At 43.3% G+C, this 25,178-nt stretch overlaps 2 protein-coding genes across 3 annotated transcripts in view; both read right to left on the bottom strand.

Annotated features, from left to right (window-relative positions):
• Positions 1-22,778, bottom strand: part of Acsl3 (acyl-CoA synthetase long chain family member 3) — a 54,954-nt gene extending 32,176 nt beyond the window's left edge. The window contains exons 1-2 of one of the 2 annotated variants that reach the window (XM_050161029.1): positions 22,630-22,778; positions 3,061-3,478 (exon numbers count right to left, since the gene is read on the bottom strand). In XM_050161029.1, coding sequence (XP_050016986.1) covers positions 3,061-3,438 — 378 coding nt within the window. In that variant the 5' untranslated portion in view covers positions 3,439-3,478; positions 22,630-22,778. Of the gene's footprint in view, positions 1-3,060; positions 3,479-17,544; positions 17,682-22,629 lie in introns of those variants that run through there. The other variant, XM_050161030.1, reaches the window with a different exon arrangement.
• LOC126512957 (U3 small nucleolar RNA-associated protein 14 homolog B-like) lies at positions 12,191-17,670 on the bottom strand. The gene is made up of 2 exons (XM_050161028.1): positions 17,545-17,670; positions 12,191-16,299 (listed from the first exon to the last, which is right to left on the bottom strand). The coding sequence occupies exon 2, from the start codon at positions 16,248-16,250 to the stop codon at positions 13,878-13,880; it is 2,373 nt and encodes a 790-aa protein (XP_050016985.1). The 5' UTR covers positions 16,251-16,299; positions 17,545-17,670; the 3' UTR covers positions 12,191-13,877.
• Positions 22,779-25,178: the final 2,400 nt, after the last annotated feature.

A 25,178-nucleotide genomic window follows, 5' to 3' on the forward strand; every position in this document is an offset into this window, starting at 1 on the left:
CTTAAGCATTCGACCACTGAGCTATACATCCCCAGTCCTCATAGGAACCTTGGGGTCACCTTGTTCGTTCATACTTGACTATTTTTTTATTCTGTCAAAGGAGTGACACACAATATCACTGTGCATGTCATAACATCAATTATCATTCAGAGCCAGGCGGTGGTAGCACACGCCTTTAATCCCAGCACTCGGGAGGCAGAGGCAGGCCAATATTTGTGAGTTCGAGATCAGCCTGGTCTAAAAGAGCTAGTCCCAGGAGAAGCTCCAAAGCTACAGAGAAACCCTGTCTCAAGAAAAAAAAAAATTATCATTCACAGCATCCTGTCTAAAAGAATACAACTACCTGGAAAAAGAACATTAGTATTTTAAAGTTTTTTTAGGAACATAAAAAATGCAATGCTTTGATGACAGTGTCTTGCACCTCAAAAGACAAATAATAAAATAATGATAGCATACAGAAGTTATTAAAATAAAAGCACACCAATATTTAACCACTTAGACCTCTGGTCTAGTAGAAATCAAGATTTCAGGTAGTTTTAAGTATGAGGTTCTTGGTTTCTATCCTCATTTACTATCTAGAACTATTTCAGAATTACACATTTCCTGTCTTCTTCAACAAAGTATGCCTGGCTTTCTTTAGCCTACACTTGTGTGGTTTGGGACAGGCAGTTAAGAAACAGGAAGTGGGGACAGCAAGCATGGAAGCGAAAGCCACAGGAGAGTGAAGAAAGAACAAAGCACAGATCCCAGGCCACAGAACTACTACTTTCATATGAATTAGGATGTAAATGTCCCCACAGGTCAGAAAATGCAGGAGGGGCATGTTTAAACAGGGTTATACTATGTAGTGCTGGCTGGCTGGCCTGGAACTTGTTTCTATCCTCTTGCCTCTGTCTCCTTCCTGAATGTTCGATCACAGGCTTACAGGGAGTGTGAACCCAGTCAAAAGGGGAAGGATGTTCTCTAATATTTTTGTTTGGATTTATTTGGGGATGGGGAACCACCTGAGGATTGAACCTAGAGTCTTGAGTGTAACAGGTAACTGATCTACCACGAAGCTGTAACTTCAGCAACTTTTTTTTCCTTTTTTGGTGCTTTGAGACAGGATCTTGATAGCCCAGGATAGTCTTGAACTCATATCACACTGCCTTAGCCTTCACTGCTAGGACTGCAACCACATGTCACCACGCTACTTTCCAAAAGTGAGCATCATAATAAGCCGAAGTGATAAAAATGTGACTCTGAAGAAAGAGACAACACAAAAGCCAGCACTGAGAAATAACAAAGAAGGAAGCTATATTAGCTGACAAAGCCTGCTCGCTGACTTTCACGGTAACTCAGATGTCAGTGAAGTCTTCCATAACCACTGGCAGCTACATAATCCCTCATTTTTTACCCATATTATATTCTATGCTGCTGCTCCCCAAAGTAAGGACACTTTGAAATATTAATGCACACAGGCCTCTCAAACTGAAAGTTATCTTCAAATGTGGTAACTATTTCTAATGAAAACAAGTCACCAAAAACAGGTCTTCTGTCTACTGTAGTAGCACAAACCAATGCAATCGGGGAAGTAGGAGGATCAAGAGTTTAATACCAGCCTGGCTGCATGAGACCTTAAAAATAAATGAACAAATAAAAGCCTTCTGACCGTCCTCTGCTGTTTGGCCAGTAGGAAGAACTAAGCTGTGTCACCCATTCCCCGCCATGACAGATGCTGGTCATGACACAGGACAGTGGGTGTGAGTGGGCGTAGGGCTGGCTCTTTAACTCACTCTCTAGCTTGCAGTCCATTCCCACAGCTACCACACAGCCCAACAGAAACATGGGTCTCAGCTATACTCTGATACAGACAACAGACAGTAGATTTCATTTGTTATACATACAAAACCTAAAAATTAACTCTAGGTCCCCAAAAGAGCTAATTCTAGACAAGAAAAACAGAATGTTTTGTCAATCTATATATATAGATTCTGAACAAACTGATAAACCACAAATGCAAATTTCACAAGTACTAATAATAGGCATATCTTCTGACATAAAGAATTAAAGGTACATGCCTTTAATCCCAGCATTTTGTGGAGGCAGAAGGTGGGTGGACCTCTGAGTTTGAGAGCAGCCTGGTCTACATAGAGTTCCAAGACAGCTAGGACTATACAGAGAGAGACCACAATTTATAAACAATTAATAGAAAGACAGACAGATGGGTAAATAAATAGGAAAATGATACAAATAATTGTTTTTTTTTTCTCCTCTCCAATAATCCGTAGTTAGCTACAGAGTATGAGTTTTGGAGATCAAAGGCCTGAGTTCAAGCCTCAGCTTTGCCACTCAGCAGCCTTAGGGTCCTGGGGTAAGTTAGTTACCTACCTCATCTGTGTGCCAATGCTCTGGTCTTCAATAGAGATGGCATCATCTAATCCATAAGGTTACTTCCAGGTTGAAAAAAACTTGGTACTAATTAAAACAGCTTGGCTCATAAATACTAATGCCACAGTCATTAAATAACTTTTCTAAAGCCACAAGACTAGTAAGTGGCGAAACCAAAATACAAACTTGCGGTCTGGGTCTAAAGCCCATGCTCTTCACCACAGTTTTTCTGTCTGTAAAGACAGCTCATCTCTGTTTCAAGCCAAGATTCTCTACAGTAGTAAAAACAAAAATTTAAACCATGCAACTGCCATAACCAAAGTACCAAGATATTAACACCCACTGTGAATCCCAGGAAAACTAAAACAAGTCACATGGTGCCAAGCACTCTAGAACAGGGCTCCCCACTCCAAACTACCTAGATGTTTTATCGCACGCCCTGGAGATGTCAGGTTCAAGAGCCCCACACCAAGGCACATTCTCCATGTCTTCCTGAAAAATAAGTCAAATCCGTGGCAGTGAGGACAGAGGGACAAAAGAGTATAGGGCCCTAGAGGAAGACTTTCTCCTGCAACACCAGGAGAACCCAGCTGCAGGAAACTACACTTCCCATGATTCTAAGTGTGTACACGGAGAAAAGACTTGTGGGTACAAGTATGAAGGGACTCAAGGCAGCAGACATCATCTCACCTTTTTAAAAACTTTTCCATTTGGTTGAATTTCATCTTCCTCATTCAAAATTTCACGCGTTCCCAATAGTCTCTTGTCCTTAAATTTATTTTTTGCATACAGAAAGACTTTATCAAGTGTATTGCAGCCAGGGTACAAAACTGAAGCCAAACTGTCCAAGCTGTCAATAGATCTGTATGCAGAATCCGGTTCTGAACTGACAGACTTTGCTTTAATTTGGTTTGATTTTTCTTGTCTTGACTCACATAAAAAGTAAAATGGAATATATGTTAAAATAGTATAGACGTATATTATAAAACGTATGAAATATAAAAGTATAGGGTTGATGGTCTGTTTTAGCTTCATGGTAGATGGTTTTGAAGATGCGTGGTTATTCATAAGTGTTCAAAAATTAGAATTAACAGATTTTAACAAAAACCTAGAAGAAGAAAAAAGAAATAGATTAGCTCAAAATCACTTTAATAGACAAAAAACTTAACTGGAAAACATGCACACTAGATTTTATTTTCCATAGTAGTTCTGAATATTGGTCAGTTTTTGCAGACCAAATTATGAAGCAAGACAACAAAGCATGACCATTGTGTCTTTAAGATTTATTCATTATATACAGTGTTCCGCCTGCATATATGCCTGCATGCGAGAAGAAGGCACCAGACCTCATTACAGATGGTTGTGAGCCACCATGTAGTCACTGGGAATTGAACTCAGACCTCTGGAAAAGCTCTTAACCTCTGAGCCATCTCTCCAGTCCCTATGTATGTATGTATGTATGTATGTATTTTAACATATTAATTGTGTGTCTTTAGCATTTACCAATGCCCTGGTTATCACTAGTAAAGTCATTATGGAAATCAGTGGGGAGAATTCTCACCAAGCTAAAAATCTACCATATGACCCCAAAGGACTCAGTATCCCACCCCACAAATACTTGTTGAAATAAGAGCGGAGGGGCTGCGTCCCCAGCACCCCAGCCACCTGGCTAGCTTATGCCCGAAATAACAACACACAAACTGTATTCTTTTAAACACTGCTTGCCCATTATATCCAGCCTCTTCTCGACTAACTCTCGCACCTGGACTAGCCCATTTCTAATAATGTGTGTAAGCACCCCAAGGTGCGCTTACCAGGAAGATTCTAGCCTACGTCCATCCTGGGTCGGAGCTGCCTGGGAGAGCAGAGCCTGGCGTCTCTGCTCCAGAGAGCAGAGCTGTCAAGTCTCTCTGGGAGCAGAGTCTGAGCTCACTTCCTCTTCTTCCCAGCATCCTATTCTGTTTACTCCTCCCACCTATGTTTTAACCTATCAGGGCCAAGGCGTTTCTTTATTGCTTAACCAATGAAATCAACAGATTGATTTCTTTATTGCTTAACCAATGAAATCAACAGATTGATATATGACACTCCCACATCAGATACTTGCTCAGCATTTCCACTGCCACTCTATTCACCATAATCAGGAAATGAGAACAATCTAACTTCACCCAGAATGAATAATATGTGATACATATTCACAATGCAATCCTAAAATATGTAAAGGACAATAAAATCATAAAATTTTCAGGTAAATGGATGGGACCAGAAAATACACTGAAGAGGTAAGCCAGATCCAGAGAGACAAGTATCACATGTTCTATTTATGGATTCTACCTCTGAATCTTTAGATATGAGTATATAACCTGGAGTAACCACAGAAATCAGAAATTAGAAGAGACCATGAGGAGGGGCATTTCTATGGTGGGGGACGTAGAAGGGCACAGGGGCTATAAAGGGAAAGATGGGGAAAACTGGGAGGGGGGATGGCTTACCTGGAAACGTGAAGGGAAGAGGAAAGGATAGGTTAAAAAATAGCATAATGCTTGAAAGCCATAGGGAAACATTTTGCTAACAAATACATTTACAATATATGTATAAGTATGTATACACATACATACATACATACATACATACATACATACATACATACTTTGAAGCTATGCCACTTGAGATGATAATGCTCTCCCTAAGAGCCATATACTACCTAACCAAAACCCTAAACTACCTAACAAAAACCCCAGTGTCAGGCAGGGGAAACCTTCAAGTTGGTCAGGAGAGTTAAAAAGACTCCCAGTAATAAAAACTATTGTCACTGGTTTGGTAGTCTTCCAGAACAGAGAGGCAAGATGCTATTGCTAAAGACACCAAATACTTGAGACACAGGACTCAGAAGAATCAAGCTGGAACTGACCTGGAAGCCGCCTGGCTGAGGACTAGCTCTCACAGCATCTGAGGGTGCTACGCAAGCAGTCAAGGGAGAAGAGTCATCAGCGGTCCCGCTCAGCTGTGATGCCTATGAACCACAAGGACCAGCATGGCAATACCCTCAAGGGTAAAACCGTGATACAAACTTGGAGCAACCACAGCTGTCTAATTGAACTTTAAGGCAGCTCAGTAGGAAGGAATTCATGCCTGGCTATAACCCTAGCCAACTACCTGTGGCTTCAAGTAATGGAGCCTGAAGGAGAACATAAACAACTACTGTTGCTTTCCTAACCCAGCATATTTTCTAACTGCATTCTAAAGACGCATCCTTGTACCCACGGATAAATGTAGCTTTTGCCCTTCATCAAAGAAGCTTCTTTTGCTGCAGATGGACATGGCTAAAGAAACCACAACTGGATTAAATGCAGACAACTGACTCTGCAGAACACAATCCCAATTGATACATCTATAAAACAAACCATACACCTAAAGCTCAGGGAACACACAGAAGAGTGGACAGGAAGACTAGGAGCCTCTGGACATCATCTGTGAGATGCCTTCTACATATGACAGGAAAGCTGTCTTAAAAATATTGCAGCTTAAACAGAACCTGTACAATCTGAACAGCAACTGACATGCCAGTGTGAACTGTGAAAATCTCACAAGGCCCTACCCCTAGATGAAGAACTGCAGACAATTAACAGCTGCTGAGAAGACCAAATCAGTCTTCTCCAGGGAGGAGGTCCTTGATAGATTATCCAATCCCAAGTGCCCAGTCCTAAACAACTGTATGTGTATATGTGTGTGCACGCTCTCGCACACACAATACTATAAATGGACTCAGCAGGAGTTCTCCCCCCCCCTCTTGTAGATCATGGATTTGAGTAGGGAAACACGGTAGGTATTTTAGAGAAGAAAGGGTGGAAATGATGTAAATACAATACTTACATATAAATTTTCAAAACATTTATAGTAAGGGAGAGAGGTAGTCATTCAACCTAACTTACAGAATAAAAAAGACAGTTTAGCTAACCCGGGTGGTGGTATAAGCCTTTAATCCCAGCACTTGGAAGGCAGAGACAGGCAAATCTCTGGGAGTTTGAGGCCAGCCTGATCTACAGAGTGAGTTCCAGGAAGGCTCCAAATCTACAGAGAAACCTTGTCTCAAACTACAATAAAGATACCCAAACCTGCTACATTCCACTAGTGGGAAGTCAGAACTCCTGCACTGGATTCCTCACCGGGACTCCTCACCAGGCTTCCCACTAGTAGTACGTAGCACTAGTTCCAGGCTGATATTTGTTCTGTTGCCAACAATTATTGCATAGAATTATGAAGACCAGTCCAGAGAATATGGATTTTTGTCCTACAGTGGGTGGGTATCGTCTGGCTGTCAAAGCTTCTATACAAGTAAATGGAGTAGCAAGAAAATAAAATTGTCTTGGTAGTCCCAGAACATCACAATAGCAAAGAACAAATATATCCTAATAACTCCAAAAAACAGAATTATCTAATGTGGTGGCTTGCGTAAGAATGCCCCATAGGCTCCTTTATTTGAAAGCTTAGTCAACCAAGGTCAAGAAGGGTAAGAAAAGATTAGAAAGATAAGGAGGTGTGGCCTTGTTGGAGGAAGTGTGTCACTAGGGGTCAACCTTTATTTAGGTTTCAAAAGCCCATACCAAGCCCAGTATCTCTCTCTTCCTCTCTCCTGGCCTGTGGGTCAGGAGGTAGCTCTCAGCTGCTGCCCTAGTGCCATGAGTGTCGCCATGTTCCTGCCAGGCTCCCACTATGATGAAAATGGACTAAACCTCTGAAACTAAGCTAGCCCCAGTTCAGCTGCCTTGGTCATGTGTCTCTTCTTTCATAGCAATAGAACACTGACTGAGACAGTGTTTAAACTTAATTTTACATATTTTTATTTAATGAAAAAGCTGGGTCCTTCACTACCTCTGAGGTTTTCTTCAGTCATCTGCATTCTATAGACACTGAAGAATGATCCAAAACAAGAAAGTGGATGATGCCTGTATACCACATTGCAAACTTACTCCCATCCCCAATCCAGCATCAAGTGTTAAAACTAAGAAGGATGACAACTACCCTGATTTGCTAGCCCACGTAGAATTTCTCAGGATGTAGAACCCTCACTACTGAAAGGGAGGAAAAGTCCCACGCAAGCAGTGATGAGCAGGTTGGTTTATCTACAGTTAATTATTTCCTCGAGTCAGCAAATTAATGGTGATCTGAGCTCTACCACTAATGAGGTTTGGTCTTTCATCAAGAAATAACTTTTTGTACCTGATTTCACCCATCTGTCACCATTTATCTAATGCACAAAATTAAAATAAGGATAAATGTGAAAAGCAGTAGGCACAAACAGGGCTCTGGGAAAACACAAAGGCATCATGAAAAGTGGCCAACACAGAGCTAAATTGAGTAGAGTTCAGTTTCATGCATAGTTAACACAACATATAGGGGAAAAAAATACAGAAACTTGTTTTTATTTAGATGTCACATTGCTGTGAGACAATGGTCTTTTATCCTGTTACTTGTATTATTTTAATAAAATGCTGACTGGCCAGTAGCCAGGCAGGAAGTAGAGGCAGAGGATAATTCTGGGAAGAGGAAATATCAGTCTGCAGTCGTCGTCCAGCCGCAGAAGCAAGACGAGAATCCCTCGCTGACAAAGGTGCCAAGCCATGTGGATAACACAGACAAGAACTATGAGCTAATATAAGTTATCAGAGTTAATAAGTAGCCTGAGCTAATAGGTCAATCAGTTTATAATTAATGTAGGCCTCGGTATGTTTATTTGGGACTAAACGGCTGTGGGACCTGGTGGACAGAAACCTCAGCAACATCACATGACTGACTGAATGACTTAGTACTATTGCTGACAGAACTATTTTGATAACAAGTTTACAAAACCTCCAAAAGACTTGTTCCTTTTAGAGCAATGGTAACAAGGACTTGGTTTAATGCTGGCTCCCATTTACTCATCACGGAAATATGGTATGTCACTAACAACCTAAAGCTTCAGGTTCAAGTCTAAAGCTAAACAGACAATACCAATAAAGCTCCTACTAGGAGCAAACAAGAAAAATAAGGGACAATCCCTACACATTCTGCAAAATGCAATACATCTGCTAGCAAGACTTGATTTTCACCTATAAAACTACCATTCCCATAGTCTAACTTTACCTTAAGTACTTCTCACACCTTGCTCATCCTGAAACACTGAAGTCTGTTTAACTTCATGGTTAAACACTTAGGCTATGAAGCCAAATTCCAGGCTTGACTCTCAACAACTTACTAAATGCCACCTAAATTGTTTCTACTTCTCTTTTACAGGAGTGAAGAATTCTTGTATCATGATGTCACTATGAGGATTAAGGCATCAGGCATAAGTCTGTTGCGCACATCAAGGTGATCTCAGCCAGGCTTTCATCAATTTGCTTGCCACCCTTAAGCTTCTAGGCTCATACCAGAGACTGAAGTCCTATCTACCCATGAAGTACCTTATGAAATGAAGAAGTCACTCACTCAAGGGAGAGCCAGTGACAGCAACCTCAGCAGCAGCAAAACTTTCCATACAACTGAGGTAAGGGTCCCAGCCAAGCACCACACACTAGGAAAGCCAGAGAGCCCACAGCCTTAGTGCCCAAAGGTGTCCTTCGCCAGCCATTCTCAGCAACAAATCAGGCTTGGTTTTACAAAGTAAATAAAAAGGGGCTAATTCATTTAATATAAACTCACACAATAGTAACCTTTCCTAAGTCTAGTTCATAGTACTAGAATTTATAGCACAAGCACACAACTATGAAAACAAGTGTTGAAAGTTACTTTCTAGACCTCACGGCAATTCCATAAGTAGAAAATGCATTTAGAAATAATTTAACACAAATTTTGACCAGTTCTACTTATACAACCTCCTAAACAATGGTCCTTTGAGAACCCCCTTAAGTGCTGTGGTCCACTCCACTGTCTTGGCTGTTTCACTGACTCACTCACAACTCTCTCTCTCTCTCTCTCTCTCTCTCTCTCTCTCTCTCTCACACACACACACACACACACACACACACACACTTGCTCACCCCAGGAAAATCTATTCCTACTGTTCTAATTTACTTTTCCAACCCACAATCTAATCTTCATACTAAATCCAAAGGAAGTGGTCTGAAGTTTTCTCCATTCAAAGATGCAATTTTATATGAGGATTTGATTAAAGGGAAGGGAATGAGGAGGAATGGCACAAGTCCAACTATCTTTGTATTATCAAATGTAAAAGCAGAGTGACTGGAGCTGGGTACCCACATCCCATTGACAATGATTGCGTTGATCAGTAATGTACCAACCAGTTAACAACTGAATGTCTTGTGTAGTAACACAATAATGACTAGAACGATGTACTTTGTATACTACTTTGTATGTACTCAATCATTTTCTGCAAGTGAGAGCCAGACATATAACATATATACATTCATACCCACATATACACATACATTCCCCACTCCCAGATCATTTGCTGCTAGATTACATGACAATCCAACCATTTGTGTCTTAACAATTCCAGATCCAGAAATAATACATTCAGTATTCCATGAACCCAGTCCATTAAAGTAAACTGCCTAGTTTTTAGGTAAAGGCTGTTTTAAGTAAATAAATAACCTCATTTTTGAACTTTCTTTCCTAGAAAAATAACAAGAGCCTGGAGGTGGTGGCACTCGCCCTTAATTCCAGCACTTGGAAGACAGAGGCAAATGAATCTCTGAGAGTGCAAGGCCAGCCTGGTCTACAAAGTGAGTTCCAGGACAGCCAGGACTTTTGTTACACAGAGAAACTCCATCTCGAAAAATAAAAAATAAATAGAATGATGTAGAACCCGGCCAGTTTGCAGATTTAAGCCACACTGCAGCCTCGGATTTCAAGCTCATCTGTATCCATCTACCACTCCAATTTCGTCCTACTTAGACTACTCTGTTCCACCTCCCAGACCTCATCTCAGCCCTGGGCAGTCATTCCCTCCCCCATACTGGGTTTTTTTTTTCTCTCATACCCAGAAAATATACAAACTAAACATCTTTATTGTGTAAGAGAAGTCTCTAATAGCTTCAAACATCAATGCTCATGCCAGGTCTAGTTCGAATTCTACAAGTCTAATAACCAGGCGGTGGTGGCACACGCCATTAATCCCGGCACTTGGAAGACAGAGGCAGAGGCAGATGGATCTCTGTGAGTTCTAATCCAGCCTGCTCTAACAAAGTGAATTCCAGGACAGCCAGGGCTACACAGACAAAGCCTTTTTAGGAAAAAAAAAAAAAAAAAGTTCAGGCCAGAGACAGATTAGTGGGTAAAAATAAAATACTTGTCACCAACACCTGTCAAGCTCTATCTTGGGAACTTTCAGGATGGAGGGAGCTGTCCTGTGAATTCCACAAGAGGGCAACAGCATGCACCAGTATGTACACACACACACACAAATAACAAGTTTTAATGTTTCTGTTACTACTTTCTAGGTACAGAAGAAATAATTTTTATTTAATACGGAATTGCTTAAACACAGATTTTCAAAACCATACTTTCTTCATAAGCAGTCCAGTTCTAGCAATCCTATCCCACCCTTCTCTGACCATCAACGCCTCCATTTTCTTTGATATCTCATGGACTTTCTGGCCTGACTCTAGTTCATCTCTGCACCCACGTGCTCCCTTCTCCCTACATGTGATCCTTCCACCGTCATGGTACACCCGTGCCTCTCTAGTGTGTACTAGCCCTTCTTCTACCCCAAGGCCTTCCCCAGTCTCTATCACCCATATTCTGGAAGGTAAACCCCATGAGTTAACATCACTACTTCAGACTAGGCCATCCTTTATTCACTCCATCCCTTCAAACAGCTATCTTCTCTACTCGTTTGGTGTTGATTTGAAAGTAAAGAGAGTATCTTAAAGCCAGTCATCATCAGCTAATGCTCAAGCACCTGTTGCTGATGGACATGTGCCCAGTGATGGAGTGCACACCCTAGCCCTTGTGAGGTCCAGCAATGGGGAGAACTGCTGAAGGATTTCACACACCATTGGACAGAGCCATCATAGCTACAGAGGATTTACAAATCTATTTTTCACCTCCCCTGACTTGAATCCCAGTGCTTTTTAGACAGCTCCAACTGTCCCAACTCTGATGTCACCTCTATGAAACCTAGCAACTGCTTGTAGTCTTTCCCTTTAAGAACCCAATACTTTGAATAGACCTCTACAGATTTTGCTTGTTTCCAACTACACTTCAAGGAAGTGGGGATATTAATGAGTCAGCTCTGAAATACTTAGACCAAGAAAACCAGAAAACATTATATACCATGTATTCAATAAATGTTTATAATTTAACTTTGTTTTGTTGTTTTATGAACTTATTTCAAACAGTAAAACAAGAAACATCACAGAAAATAATAAGGAATTTTGTGTCTTCGCTTCTGAAAAATAGGCTGGAAATCTCAAAGAAAGTAAGGGATTTTTCTATAAACTCACTCAACAGTCAGGCAATCACTGAAAGGTTATCACCTACATTGTCCTGTCTTCAGATCTTTCAGTAGAATATAGGATATTGCTAAGTATGGTGGCTACTGAAACCAGAACATCACTGAGTCTGGTTTAACCAAAACATTCAAGAGGCTAAGTAGTTTGGGGCGAGTCATTTTGTGAAATTATATGTCAAACTAAGGATAACAGATGGATCTCTGTGAGTTCAAGATCAGCCTGGTTGGTGAACATAAGTTCCAGGGCAACCAGTGTTACGTAACTTTGTCTGGGGGGGGGGGGGACTTTCTTCTTGGCTACATAAATGCAATCACCAATAAAATGTAAGAATGTAAGTCACCCTCATGGTAAGGACACAAGAATGAAGGACCACCACTTAGAAAGCAAGTTGTGATTTTTATTAAGAACACTGAACTTTTTCATATCCTTTACCCAGTATTTTCACTTCTAGGAATCTTTAATAAAAAAAATTTCAAGTTTTCCATAGTCATTTGTAACAGACATTCAAAAAGAAATAAACAAGTACACAGTAACTGTGAATGTCAAACACACTGTGACACATACATTCACTAGATTATTATATAGCCACTAAAAATATTTCAAACATCTATTAACATGGTAATTGCTTGTGACATAATGACAAGGAAAAGTAGGCTGAATATTAAAGATACACAATATAGTTTCACTTGTTAACAAACAATAACACCAAAGTATCAGCAGTGGCCACATTGGGGATGAAGAATTAGTACTGATTTTTAATTTTTCATCTTTATGTTTTTACACATTTTTTTATTTTTCATATAGAACATATATGGACATATATAGAACAATAAAGAAATATGTATAAAATGATTTCTACACAGACAGGAACAAATTTTATATACTAAAAATCACAAATCATTGAGCTAGTATATGACCTTTTCAAACAAGAAACAGAATCTGGAAAACCCAAACACTAACTTGAAATGTGGTTCCTGATGATCTCAGCATTTAAGAAGCAGAGGCAGGTGGATCTATGCGAGCTCCAGGCCAGCCTGGGTACACAGAGAGACCTTATTATAAGTAGATAGGTTGGGGGGGGGGGGCTAAAACAGAAGAATAGCTACAAATTTAAATCCAGAGTTTTAGTACAACCAGAGTACAAAACACTGCTCAAAACCTAAAAGCACGCAGTAAAATCCTCATTCTCCTTTATTCTGCACATCTCTTGCCAAGTGACTGTTTTACTTCCTATCACCATCCCTCCTGCCCATGTTCACTCTGACTTCTACAAGCTGAGGTCTTTAACTCTCACCCCATCAATACATCCAGCAAGCACACTGCCAGCTTGGCACCCACACTCCTTTAACATAGACATCAGCACACCTAACCCCTATACAAATCTTATTTCCTCTACATTGCCTAAAAGAAGAAATAAAACATAATTTCAAATGTCTATGCAAAGCATTTAAGGCCCTCCACAACTGACTTCTCAATACTCCCAATTCCCTGTCACACTTTATTCTTAAATAAATTCTAGTCACTTCCATCTATTCTGTGTTCGCCAATCTCTAAACTTGTTCACGTTGCCTGTTAACTCTTCCTAGAATACTTTCAGGATTGTTTGGTTTTTTAAGCCAAGTTCTCACTCTCTAGCCTCAAGTAAATGATCCTTTTGCCTAGGCCTCTCAGAATGCTGGATTACATATAGGTGCCACTACATCAGGAGCTATTAATTTAATATCTAAACTAACTGAGCAGTCTTTGCTGCCCATGATTCTTCTGCCCTATCGCAGCCTGAACTTCTGTCCACTCACTGATCCCTCTTTAATACTAGGACAGGACCTACATAGGTACTCTAGCTTTTGGTAGTCATCTTTCCCATTGCTGACTTTATCACAATCTCAAAATGGAATGGAAACTCTTCACTAGATAAAAATGTCTTATTTCTACAATGTGGCTCAACTACTCAGTGTTCTGCCAATTAAGTAAATGTCCCTGAAGCACTAGGAAGCAACCAAAAGAAACACTCAAGGATCCTTGTGCCAGGAACCAAAATGCTAGTCCCCTAGCAGTTCAATCGGCAGAGCTTGCCTTCAGTTGCTTTTGCTGCTTTTTGGAGAGACACTTCCGATTGCTCTGTAGGACAGAGAGGTCGGACCTTGAAGAAGAATGGTAGCCCACATTTTCTGCTTTTAGGGGCTTAATGATATGGCCTAGTTTGGTGCCAACCTTGGGAACTGTCAGCTTTTGGAAGGCCCTCTGGGTGTTCCATGTGTACCCAATAGGGTTCTGGATAGTCCTTTCAAACTGCTGGTGGTGGGTGAATGGGTGTGGAAGAGTGTGCACCTGATGAGCTGCTGCAAGGATGTTGCGCTTCTCATTGAGAATCACATTTGGCAAGTTCTTGTCTTTTCTTGGAGAACTTTCAGGAGCTTTAATAAGAAAATGGCGTCTCTTCTTGGCACTAGGCTTCAGGCCCATACCAACCCACTCACCCCATCCAGGCAATGTCAGATCCAAGTCCTTTGGCTTATTTGCCTCTATAGCTTCCCTTTTCTCTTTTAAGAACTCTCTAATGACATCATCCCCAGCAAAAGCTTCCTTTATTATCTGCTTGTGGTCTGTCTCCACTTCATCTTCCAACTCCACTACTGTGGGTACTGCCAAGGATTTCACAGGAGATCTAGTAGTTAGGAGTTTCTGTAGATCAATCATCTGATCCTTCTTCTTCTTCTTCTCCTTTCTAGAGACATCAAGTATACTGTGTGGGTTCCTCTCCTTCCATTCTCCTTTTAACGTAGGTCTGGGAAGCCCCCTTTTCTGACAATGTCCCTCTTTGCCCAACTCTCCTTGTTCTTCCAGAACATGTGTTCTCTCTAGCCTCTGAGGCACCAGGCTCTCCTCCTGAGCAAGCTCCTCTCTCTGGTTCTGGAGAACAGTTCCCACTGAACTCACTTTTTGCTGCTCAAACTGATCATTTTCCTTGTGGAGTTTCTGAAGCAATTCCCTTGATTCAGATACTTCCTCCTGGCAATCTGAAGAGACTTCTGCTTCTTGGCCGCCCATTGGCTTAGCACTGTTGGGTTCAACTCTTTCTTGGAAGGATCTTTCTTTCAACAGAAGTTCTTCTGCCACTGGTCTTTCATCTTCCTCACCTACAGAAGACCCACTGGCCACCTGTTCGGGCAGCTGTTCAGGGTCGGTCTTGAGCTCACCCCTTTCTGCACTGCTGTTGCAACTCCTGAGCATCCAAGGATTTAGACCTGCTGCATTCATCTGTAGGTTGTTCATCCCATCAGATGCAGAGATTATTCCCTCATCTGTGCATTCCTCCTCCTCCTCCTCACTCTCTGAAACTACTTGGAGTTTCTGTGTCAGTTCTCTCTTCTTAGCCAATTGTTCCTGCATAGCTTTGCGAGTCTCAAGGTCGTATCTGGCCATAATTGCCTTTGACTTTGCCCATTTCCCACTGCCCTGGTGCTTAAGGCTCATCCGCTCTAGCACTCTGGCCTTTTCCATTTTTCCCAGTTCTTGCAATGCAGTACTTGGGTCATCCTTCCACAGTTGCTCAAACTCTTTGAAGGCTTTCTTGGCCTTTCCTTTCTTCATAAACTTGTGATACTTTTTACTTTTGATTTTCTTTTCTCTTCGAGCTCTGGCCTCATAGTAGGACTGCAGAGCTCGCGTCTTCTGAAGCTCTGCTCGGTGTATCTTGGCTTCTTCCAGGCTCATGGCTTTGAGGGAGGCTTTTTCCACAGGAGTCAATAAAGGGTCTGTTACTGACTGCTTGTTCTTATGGAGAAGGTTAAAAACTTCTTGTTCCAGGGGGGTTCTTGTTTTCCAGCCAGTGAATGCATGCTCAATGGGAGCAACAGCTGGCAGCTCCTTCTCCATGGGAAAAACCAGCTGTTCTGCTTGCCGGTTCTTCAGAACAACAGGATCCCATTTGGAGAGCACTTGTGAGGATTTGCTGAATGCTGCTTCCCTGAGGATCTGGTCGGCCTCTCTTTTGTCAAGGGGTATAGCCAGAGTCTTTGGCTTGATTCTAAGCAGCTGTTTCTTCACAGCAGCCAATGAAGATAATGCTGTAGCAGGCTCAAGCAAATCTGAAAGAACCAGCTTTTCACCTGACCCGTCACAAGTAACATTGAACTCTGACACCCTCAGAGTAGCCTCAGATCTCTCTGACAATTTCCATCTACTCTTTCCACCAAGGGAACTGACTGCTTCCAGAAGCTTTTGACATTTTCTTTCTCCATCACTGTCCCCCTCATCTTCACTTGTACTCAATGGGGAGTGGTTTGGCAAATCCATTAGTTCTTCCTGTTGGCTCAAAGCCAGAAGATCTGCCACATTCCTGGTCATGTTCACAGTAGCAGCCTGCTTTCTCTCACCGAAAGCATGTAAGCTCTTGAAGCAGCGTCTGGTGTCACTCTTTGGCTCCATCTATGTCTCTGACATAGATGTTTTCTGAGAATCTTAGTTATTGAGATGTCTAAAGAAGAAAAGACCCATATAAATACCCCAGTAATTTCTAAGTAGTCAACACATAAAATTTACAAGCCAGTCAGGATGGTAACATACAAGGACAGCTTAGGCTACATAAAGTCTCAGTCTGTGTCTGTCTGTCTCTCTCTCATAAGTGTGTGTATATATGTATGTGCATGTGTGTGTGGCATATAAATTATGGCACAAGTAACAAAAATCTCAACCCAAGGAAAAGGAAAGGGGAAGTGAAAATGAAGAACTATGATGGGAAAGAAGATTTTATGGCAAGAGAAAAATCAGACAGGAAACTAAGTCCAATGGGAAGGCCAAATGGTTGTAGACAATGCCCCATCACCAGTCCCAGCAGCATCATGGCAACCAACTCAAGAGTGACTCAACATAGTTCCTGTATGTAACAAGTGAAAAGCTCCTGCTGCCTTCTTCACTTGCTATATTCCAGTTGATTCACTGAATGAAATTCATGCAGGGTCTTAACTGGATCTCTCTCTCAAGCCCCTGTTCCATGCCTCCCCTACCCTCCTTAGTCCTCACAGCTGACCCTCAATGTTGGCTGAAGACGTACTTCCAACACTGCCCCTCAACATCCACTGTGAACACCTTCCTTAAACTCCTGTTTTCCTCAAACCCACCTCAAGGCTCACTTCATTTACTTAGCTGATCCTTCCCTGACTACTCTGACCAAACAGGAGCTCCCCACCCCTTGGCCTTTACTACACTTTATAGTACCTTCAGAGCTTGATAGAAAGTAAGGAATACTTTTAATCAATCCCTTTAAAATGTAAACTATAAAGTTTGTTAACCTACCAGATTCATACTGTTTGCTACTATGTAACACAAAAATAAGGACAGGAGAAGAAGAAAAGAAAGAAAAAAGAGGAAAAAGCAAATTACAACAGAAGAGAAAGGCAGAGGGGTAAGGAAAGCAGCAAGCACTTAGCTGTGTCCCCTAAACTACTGTTTTCTTCCTGGGCCAGAAAAACTCTGTGAGGTAAGAATTTAAACTGTCATATTACAAAGACTGAAATGGAAAGCTACCAAACAGGCACAGTGTTGCATGTTTGTAACCCCAGCACCTGGAAGACTGAGACAGGAGATTTTAAGATCAAGGCTAACAGTATAGAGTTACATAAAAAAATAAAAACGAAAGACCTGCCCCCACCCCACCAAAAGAAAAACCTTTTTTAGAAAGAATAAAGTCTGAGAAATAAGTGACTAGCTCCAATTTACATACCAAGTTTTATATACACGGATGGCAATGGTGCCTCCTCCACTCAGCAACTCAAAGTTGATTCAGGAGGCTGAGGCAGAAGGATCTCACCTTCAAGGCCAACTTGAGCCTCACTGCAAGTTCAAGGCCACCTTGAAGTAAATAGTGAGACCCTGTTTCAAAATAAAAAGAAAGAAATGCCACCTAAATTATTATGTCATATGGCATAAACCTTTTAAATAATAAAAGGCATCTGCCTGTTATCTGGATGAAAATGCCACAATGTCAGCCTGCTTACAATGTGTTACACATAGAAATTTAGTTTTCCCAAGAAAATTAAATCACAAATTCAAAATAACTAATGCTAAATAAAACAGAACAAAACCAGGGGGTCAGTGAGATGGCTCAGCCAATGATGGCTTGCTACCTAAGCCTGGAGAACTGAGCTCAACCCCTAGAGCCCACATAAAAGCAAGAGAAAACCAACTCCAAAGCTGTCCTCTGACCTTTACATATGTACTGTGACATGCACACAGGCACACATAAATCATGTATACATGCTATTAACTTTTAAAATAATAGAACAAAAGCTAGTCAATGTTCTTCAATTTATTGGTTTCAATTTACATACAGTATGTCTAACGCCACTAAAAAGAGGTTCTAACACATATGGTACAACTGTATACAAAAAAGTTAATGCTACTTCAAGAAGAGAAGCTAAGTGGTAGTTACGCACACCTTTGATCCCAGCACTTGGAGGAAGAGGCAGGCAGATTCCTATGAGTTCTAGGCTAGCTTGATCTACAGAGTTCCAAGACAGCCAAGACTACACAGAGAAACTCTGTCTCAAAAGGGGGGGGGGGGGCAATAAACTTTGGATTATCTGAAAACAAAATTAGCTCATGTTTATTGACAACAATACTACAGACACATAAATTCTCACTCTCACGACAGTCAGCTAAAGGTTCAATTCCCATGAATTCAGTAAATACACCAAGGCCCAGGAAAGTTAACTAAGCTGACAGAGGACAGTTGTCCAATAAGTGAGAGGATTCAAACCCTAGCACCCTGCCTCCTGTTTACAAAAAACACTCAAGAAACACAACAGTGTTTCTTTGTAAATTTTCCCTACAGCCTTTTATGAAATAAAGTGATTAAGATATGCACAAATGGAAAATGTTAAGAATATTTTGAAAACTAGAAACCAAGAAAGTAAAACTAGGCTGATTAAAATTTTAAAATTACCAAAAAAAGAGCTTTAAAGGAAAGTATCTATGGAGTTTTATATGCCTGATTATGAATGCAAAAGTACCAATTCCTCTCATGCCCCAGCAACTTACTCAAATAAGTAACAATCCACCAAATCAAATAGATCAAAATAAATAGATCAAAACCTCTATTAACAGGCTGAGCAGTGGTGGTGCGTTTCTTTAATCCATACACTTGGAAGGTAGAGACAGACAGATTTCCAGTCTCAGGGCCAGCCTGATCTACATAGTGAGCTCCAGAATAGCCAGGGTTATACAGAGAAACCCTGTCTCAAGGAAAAACAAAAAAATAAAAACAAAAAACAAAAACTCTTGTTAGTAGTGAGACATGATGGCACAAGCTTTTAATCCCAGCTCTCCAGAGGGAGAGGCAGTAGGATCTCTGAGTTGGAGCAAAACCAGCCTGGAAGACAGCCAGGACCACATAGAGAGACCCACTCTCAAAACAAACGAACAAAAAACCTCTGGGAAATACTTCCGATTGTCTCATTTCCTCACCTCTGGTTTGACCCATCCCACCACACTGACAGGGGTCACCAAGAACTCATAGGAACACTCTATAGTCCTGACTGCCTCCCATGCAGTGACTACCTCTGGCTCTCTTCTCACTGTCCTGAAATGGTTACTTCCAACTGTCAACTTGACTGGATTAATAAATACCTAGGAGATTAGTAAAGCATACCTCTGGTTAGGGGAGAGGGTCTGTGAAGGCATTTCCAGAGACAATTAGATCACAGAGTTTCAGCCATCAACACACTAACCCCTTGATGGATTCATAGCACAGCATAACTAGGAGGTGGTCTTTGGAGGAGTGTACCACTAGGGGGAATCTTTGGGGTCTTATCTTGCCCTAGGACCTTCCTATATTCCCTTTTCTCTACTCCCTGGCCACCTTGATACGAAATGCTCTCAACAAGCCCTCCCCCTAAAACAGAAAGACCTCTTAGAAACTATAAACCAGGGGGGGGGCATCTTTAATCCCAGCAATCAGGAGGCAGAGGCAGGCAGATCTCTGTGGGTTAAAGGTCAGTCTGGTCTACAGAGTGAGTTCCAGGACAGTCAAGACTGTCCTACAGAGAAACCCTCTGTGTGTGTGTGTGTGTGTGTGTGTGTGTGTGTGTGAGAGAGAGAGAGAGAGAGAGAGAGAGAGAGAGAGAGAGAGAGAGAGAGAGGAGGAAACAATAAACGAACTATGAGCCAAAAGAAATCTTTCCTGCCTTCTCTGAGCAGATTGTTTTTGCCACAATAACTAATACACCACTCTTCTCTCTCTTGCAAACTACCTCTTCTACTCAGTACTAACGCAGGCTTCTTTCTGCTCTACTGTGATCCTCTATAGTCAGCCTGGCATGCTCATGGTTTCAGATACTATCCCCTCTCCAACAGAAGGTCCCCAAATGGCTTAAGTCCACTCTCCTTCTGAACACTAAACCAGTACGCTAGAGAAGGCAACTCCAACCAGACACTGCTAAACCTAGGAACTGTTCTATCACATCCAAAACCTACTTCTCCCCAATAAGCTTCAACAGTACCTTCTCTCAGCTAATGGATTTATCACCATGCCCTGAAACTTTATGTCTAAAATCTCCACTTTCTGGAAATCCCTGCTCATCATATTAACCTCTTTAAAGGCTCAATTAACCTAACAGATGACAGTTTTAAAAGCTTGACTAAAATATTTATAGAGTTAGCACTTTATACTTCCCAATTCATGCCTGGTTCTTCTTGCATCCTAAGAACCGGAATTTATTTGGCTTGTTGGTTTTTTGATTTTTTTTGAGACAGGGTCCCACTATGTGATTCTGACTGTCCTGAAACTATGCAAACCAGGATAGCCTCAAACTTAGAGATCCACCTGCCTCTGCCTCCCAAATACTGGGATAAAAGGTATGTTACTCAGTAGGATATAAACTACAAAGAACTTTTGAATGATTCTGCTTAACGAGAATTAGAAAAGCCTGTCACTTTGTGCCAACTTAGGGGTTAGGGGGATTGTCTAAACCATACCTTCAAATCCAAAGCTCATATAATATATTCTTGCTTCTGAACCATCTATCGGGAGAAAACTAAAGCACTACAAGAATAGTTAAATTTTAAGCACCCTAAAGGCAGCTAGAATAAATGCTTGGAAACATTCCCTATCTCATTCAGAGATCTTGCAATGCGAGCTGGAATGACAATCTGGTGGGAAAGAGATACTGAAATAAAAAAATAATAGTTGCTAAAAAAAAGTTCTTAAGCTACTGTTCTATGTGTAATTACAGCCTCAGAACACGAGACTGAAATCTAGGAAAATCTCCCACTATCAGTTTTTTAAGAAAGAGAGCTCCCTAGATTTCCAACTAAATCGAACCGACTATTATAATCTCCACCTCACCTTTATTATAAGATAGCTTGCAATCACCCATTTATCTACAAGATCATTGGCTTGGAGTCTAATTCCTGCCTTAGGGCCCAGGGTCACATCAATTCTGTCCCTGTTGTATTTCCCCACATCTGACAAGGTGTGTAACACCGTAGAAATGAGAAGGCTCTCAGTGAGCAATTAATTAAATAAATCAGGACTGAGCCTGTGATGTTTCCCCCTAATGTCCTTCACTTTGCCCTTCTTCTTGCCTTGCCTTCTTCAAAGGAGGACATCTTGGAGTCACAGAATACTTGTGGCTTTATTAAGTCACTCAGTCCAAATGTCCTACAAATTCAGTAACTGAGCTCCAAAGACACCTGATGACACTCTCCTGTGGCCAAAAACACGGCCATCAAGGCACTCTGTGACAAAAGACTTAGAGAACAACTTAAGAAAATACAGTCGGCCTCCATCTACGCATAGGACGATACCAAAACACAAAAGTCTGTGCGACTGACTCGGACGTCCCAGCATGTTCTCTTAGCCCAGCGGCACTTCTCAACCCCTCTCAGAACCAACGTGGACATACAAAACTGGCTACCACGGATAGGAAGAACACGGAAGCCCTGCAGAACCCCCAGACCCAAAGCCACGGTTCTAACTATTCATTCAGGCAGCACAGAACTGCAATGCTACTAAAGCCGTCGGAGAGGCCCTCTTGGAGTTCCAGTTTCTCCTACTAGTCAAATCCGGGCTAAGTTAATGTGTCCACTCTAAAATGGGAATTTGCAACCGTCCTGGGGAACTAAAAATGTAAACATAGCTGTGCATAAAGTACTCGAGGAGACTGAATAGATGTCAGCTCTAGCATTCTGATCGGTTATCACCACTTTCACAAAGCCGGCCCCCTCTCCAGTTTCTATGTAAATCCCAAGAATTGTCCTGCCCTTTCTAGCGGAGGGGCTCTTTGATCGGGGTACCTGTTCTAGGGCCAGAATGGGCATTGACGTTAGATCTTCTTCACACCTTGACCCCCGGGGCTGCTGCAGTGTGCAGCGCATGACTGACCCGTGCGAGACTAAAACGCACCTAAAAGGGTAAACCAGAGAGGTCCCCACGCCAGCCCCACCGTCCAGCACACGCAATTTCTGCCCCACGCCCGCAGCAAGCCCCGGCCTGGCTTTCGAGGGAACCGCTGCGCGCGGGTTCCTCCCACGGACACCGCGCGGTCGTGTGGAGCGGGACGACCCCACCCCCACACCCGCAGCGGAGGCCGCGGTGCATCCTTCCTCCCGCGCTCCCGACTCCACAGCGGCGGTTTCCACGACCCCGCGCGGACGCCCCACTCCTCACCCTCCACCAACCTCTTTCCCCGAACCCGCCGACGGCCGGGCGTCCCCTCGGGCAACGGCGGGCCGCGTGCACGCCGAGGGGAGGCCTCGCCGCCACCCCGCGACCCTCGGTCTCCTCACAACGGGCGCCGCACACACTCACCGTGGGCTCCGACCCACGCAGGCCTGGCTGTTCCCAGGAGCGGTTCCCGCCCAGCGCCACCTCATCAGGACCCTGACGGAGCCGCCGGGGCCGCCCTGCGAGAGAGAAAGAGAGACGACCGCCCGCCGCCCGCTCAGCCGCGCCGCCTCTCCGTCCCAGCCCGCGGCCGCGGCCACAACCGCAGCGACACTCCCCCGGCGCCGGCCGAGCAGCGTCTGTTGAGCCGCAGTCAAGGACGCGCAGTCCCAGCCGGCGCTCGTTGCATATGCAAGGAGGCCGCCGCCCATTGGCCCGCGGGCGGTGGCGCGTGCGGGGATGGGCCAATCAGGGGCCGGCCGGGGGAGCGCGGCGCCCGCGGCTGGGGCGGGGACGAGGTTACTATAGGTCACTCCGCAGAGCGGCCGCCGCCGGCTGGACCGGGCTGGGGCCCGCGTGGGGCGGGGATGGGAGCCTCCGGGAGGGGAGCGGCGGGACCGGCCGGCTGCTCCAGTCGGCCGCGGGGGCGAGGGGACGAGGTGGTCCCCCTCAGAGAACCGCAAAACCCGCTTTTACTGCCGCGATGCATAAATCTCAACGAAGGGCAAAAAATAGCATGTTTATTGTTTTTTTTTTTTCATTCTTCTCTGGAATGGATTCGTTATCCTAGTTGAAGCACGAATTTCTAGCCAATCTTGCAAGGGGAGGGGTGGGGGGGAATGACGTTTGGGAATGCCTGTGGAGGGAAAAGGCTCGAAAGCTTGAAGCACGCCAAGTGTTACTTCTCTTGCGCGAGCTTCGTTTAACGCAGCGTGTAACCCGTTAACCCTCCCCCCCCCAATCTTCGCGTACCCCAGGTTTCGTGTTTGTTTTCAAAGGATGAAAGTTTACTCCAAATTATTGTTTAGGAACGGGAAATGTGTGTTTGTTTAGTTTGCCGTTGTATATCACTTTGGACGCGGCACCAGGGAAAGACATTTTTTCTAAGGCTGCCTCTCTCCCCTACCCCCCAGTTCAAACAAAACACAGAGCAAAACACAAAGGACTAAAACAACCACTCCGATGTAATATTAGAAGGGAGAGTGTTCATGCCCGGGGTTTTTGTTTTGTTTTGTTTTCCCCTTAACCCAACGTATTATTTCGTTGGTCTGTGAACTTTTCTTTAAGTAGGTGAAAGGTTGAATTGCTGAGGTAGCCTCAAGCAAAGGCAGAGGCTCGCTTCCCAGGACGAGAAAAAAAAAAAAAAGTCAGGAAGTCAGAAAGCCGCCAGAACTTGAACTAGAGAGCTCACTCACCTTGGGCCCCTGGCCAGTTTAACTGCCTAGAAGGTAGTGTTTGACTCAAGCAACCTGTTCCTACCAGGAAAGCCACGTATCTGTCACTCTTGATCTGTCCAACAAATGGAATGCAGAATTTCTGCCCTGTAGAAGAATGTGTATACCTTAGAAGTCGTAATCCCGGAACCACAAGAAAACTCTAGGAAAACTAAGCAACTTCGAGACAGGAAAATGAATACTCAACCTTCCTCCCCCATTAGTAAGCATAAAGCACATGGGTAGAATTCCAGGATGTCTTTTCTTCGTTCTGTGTTAGACAAGATTTTATGGACATCTATTTACATTTAACAGAAAATACTCTTGAAATTCAAAGGCTAAATTCGAATACTAAGGCTAAACAGAAATTAATAGCTTTTCTATTCACTAGGCTTCTTTGTATGGTTGTTTGTTACTTAAGGGAGAACAGGAGCCAAGACCTCCCTGTGTAGTTCAGACAGGCCTGGATTTTTCCTGTGCAGACCAGGGTGGCCTAGAATTTATGGTGATCTAGATGATTCTAGGATTTTAGGTGGATCCACCATGGTAGGCTTTGTTTATGCCAGGTATCAGAGCTCGACACTGTGCCCAAAGCCTGAACCCTACCGGGCAAGCTTCCTGCCTCACCTAGGTTTATTTAGTTGTTGCTTTAAAAACAATGCTAGTTCCAGGACAGGCTAATATTCTTTTTTTAAAAAATGCTGCAAGAGGCCGGGCGGTGGTGGCTCAGGCCTTTAATCCCAGCACTCGGGAGGCAGAGGCAGGCGAATCTCTGTGAGTTCGAGACCAGCCTGGTCTACAGAGCAAGTTCCAGGACAGGCTCCAAAGCCACAGAGAAATCCTGTCTTGAAAAAAACAAAACAAAACAAAACAAAGAAAAAATGCTGCAAGATCCCCGCGGCAGTAGGCAGCAGAAATGCTGTAGGTCCCAAATGGTGGTAGTGGGCCATGTGGTGGCAGGCAGCAGGCTCTGGGAGCAGCCAGTCCCAGGCAGAAATGGCTGCCGGTCCCAGGGCGGTGGCCTAAGGGGTGGTGGCGGGCCATGTGGCGGCAGACCGTGGGCCCCAGGCAGAGACGGCTGCTGGTCCCTGAGCAATGGCTGGTCCCAGGCAGGGAGACACATGGCGGCCGGCGGGCAGAAGACAGAAACATGGATAGACACGACATGCAGGGTGAGGTTGAATGTTTATTCAGGGGGTTATAGAGGAGGACCGGTGAAGGGGGACAGAGAGAGAGGGAGAGAGAGAGAGAGAGAGAGAG

Source organism: Alexandromys fortis, unplaced genomic scaffold, assembly GCF_014885135.2.
Source record: "Alexandromys fortis isolate MF-2015 unplaced genomic scaffold, M_Fortis_MF-2015_v1.1 scaffold_98, whole genome shotgun sequence".
Taxonomy (NCBI): Eukaryota; Metazoa; Chordata; class Mammalia; order Rodentia; family Cricetidae; genus Alexandromys; species Alexandromys fortis.

Excerpts from the sequence above, each read along its gene's own strand:
- LOC126512957 (XM_050161028.1), bottom strand. The coding sequence starts at position 16,250 with ATGGAGCCAAAGAGTGACACCAGACGCTGCTTCAAGAGCTTACATGCT.